The sequence below is a fragment of the Dendrobium catenatum genome, unplaced genomic scaffold, assembly GCF_001605985.2.
Source record: "Dendrobium catenatum unplaced genomic scaffold, ASM160598v2 fragScaff_scaffold_1693, whole genome shotgun sequence".
In the NCBI taxonomy this organism is placed as follows: Eukaryota; Viridiplantae; Streptophyta; class Magnoliopsida; order Asparagales; family Orchidaceae; genus Dendrobium; species Dendrobium catenatum.
Genome location: NW_021320155.1, coordinates 1 through 1752, shown reverse-complemented (window position 1 = coordinate 1752; position 1752 = coordinate 1). Strand labels below are relative to the sequence as shown.

The 1752-nt window shown below is 39.4% G+C and overlaps 1 protein-coding gene across 1 annotated transcript; it reads left to right on the top strand.

Annotated features, from left to right (window-relative positions):
- The first annotated feature begins 290 nt into the window (after positions 1-290).
- LOC110115573 (bZIP transcription factor 11-like) lies at positions 291-1538 on the top strand. Its single transcript, XM_020848837.2, has one exon. It carries the CDS (start codon positions 829-831, stop codon positions 1294-1296), a length of 468 nt encoding a protein of 155 aa, XP_020704496.1. The 5' UTR covers positions 291-828; the 3' UTR covers positions 1297-1538.
- Positions 1539-1752: the final 214 nt, after the last annotated feature.

The following is a 1752-nucleotide window of genomic DNA, read 5'->3' as shown; positions in this document are numbered from 1 at the left end:
TCTCACCCACAGATTCAGCTAAATCTTGGGTGTCTCAGCAGCAGCTGTGGCTCCTACTCTTTCAAGTAAAAGGCGCCCATCTCCATGAAGCCCACATGCCAGAATGATCACTACTCAACTACTACCCACACTGTAGATTCCAATCTCCACCACTCAAATAGCTCTTCCTTTTCTTTTATTTTCATGCATTTTATTTTTCCCTGCCCCTTTTTCTTCATTTTGTTCTATAAATTGCACCCTCCTCTCCTGCCCAACTTCCTCTTCCCCCTCTCCTCTCCTTCCTTGCTAAGCTTTCCTTGCTGCTCCTCTTTCGCTTTCTTTCTTTAAGCTTCTTAAGGCTTTGGTATAGAACTAGTGAGACTGGTCTGGTCTGGTTCTCAAGGTCCTTTGGGAAGAAAGTCCTTCGATTTTTCAGTTTGTGTTAGCTTGAATTCTTATTTTGTTGAGCAAGATTGGATCTTGCTCTTCTAATCTTATAAGTTTCTCTAGTTCGTATGCATCGGCTCTTACTTTTAAATGTTTCTGATTGATGTGGACTATCGTAAGTGAAATCCTGCTCTCTGGTTTTATGATAAACTCCACCCTGCGACGCAGGACCCATCTGGTGCAATCTTTTTCAGTTGTGTTTCTCTACTGGTTCTATGTGTTTTCATGAGCTTGTTTCTCCTCTCCGAGCATCAGATCAGGGCCCTGTAAACCCTAAACTTATATAAAGTTTGTATCTTTTTTTTTCCTATTCCTATAAAAAACTCAGTTTTAGTGTTCTCCTGATCATAAAATTGAAGAATCAGTACTAGATAATTAATCAAGCAAGGAAACCATTTTTTAATGGCTTCCAGCAGCACCGGAACAACAACATCTTCTGGTTCATCTATTCTGCTAACGAATTCTGGATCTGAAGAGAATCTTCAGGCTTTGATGGAACAGAAGAAGAGGAAGAGAATGATCTCCAATCGAGAATCAGCAAGGAGGTCAAGGATGAGGAAGCAGAAGCATCTGGACGACCAAATGGCTCAGGTGAGCCAACTGAAGAAGGACAACGGCCATATCCTCACCACTCTGAACCTCCGCACACAGCACTATCATGTTGTAGAGGCCGAGAACTGCGTTCTCAGAACGCAGGCCATGGAGCTCACCTCCAGACTTAATTCCCTCACTGAAATCCTCCACTGCATGAACGCAGAATCCATTAACCAGCTGATGAGTTCTGAACCTTTCTTCAACCCATGGAGCTTTTTGTCCATGAACCAGCTGCCCATCATGGCTTCTTCATCTGATTTAATGCAGTACTACTAGATCCTGATCAAATGAACTTTTAGATCTGTTTGGAAAAGCGGGGAGATGATTATTGTTATATGATGGGCGTTTATGTAATGGAATATTGGCTATAGTTAGCATATTTGCTATAAATGCTTTTGCTATGCTTATTTCTGCTTAAGTGGTCATGTTGAGTAGTGTGAGACTGGTATGATGTGACAGGTGGTCGGTCATTAAATTCAATAAGACAATCAAGATGAATTGTTTGTTTCAGTAGAAAATGATGGCCTTCTCTGTCTTCTACTCAGGCAATTTAAATGGCTAGTGGCAAGAGAGATGCTTTGAATTCCTTTTATAATTACTATTTGATTGATGTTTTTTTTTTCCTCTTATGCAGCTGATGTTAGATTTCCTTTGGAATGATTTTCTTGTTAATTCTTAAAATAAATTTTTAAATATAAAAATTATAATTTTATATAAAAAAATTATTTTAAG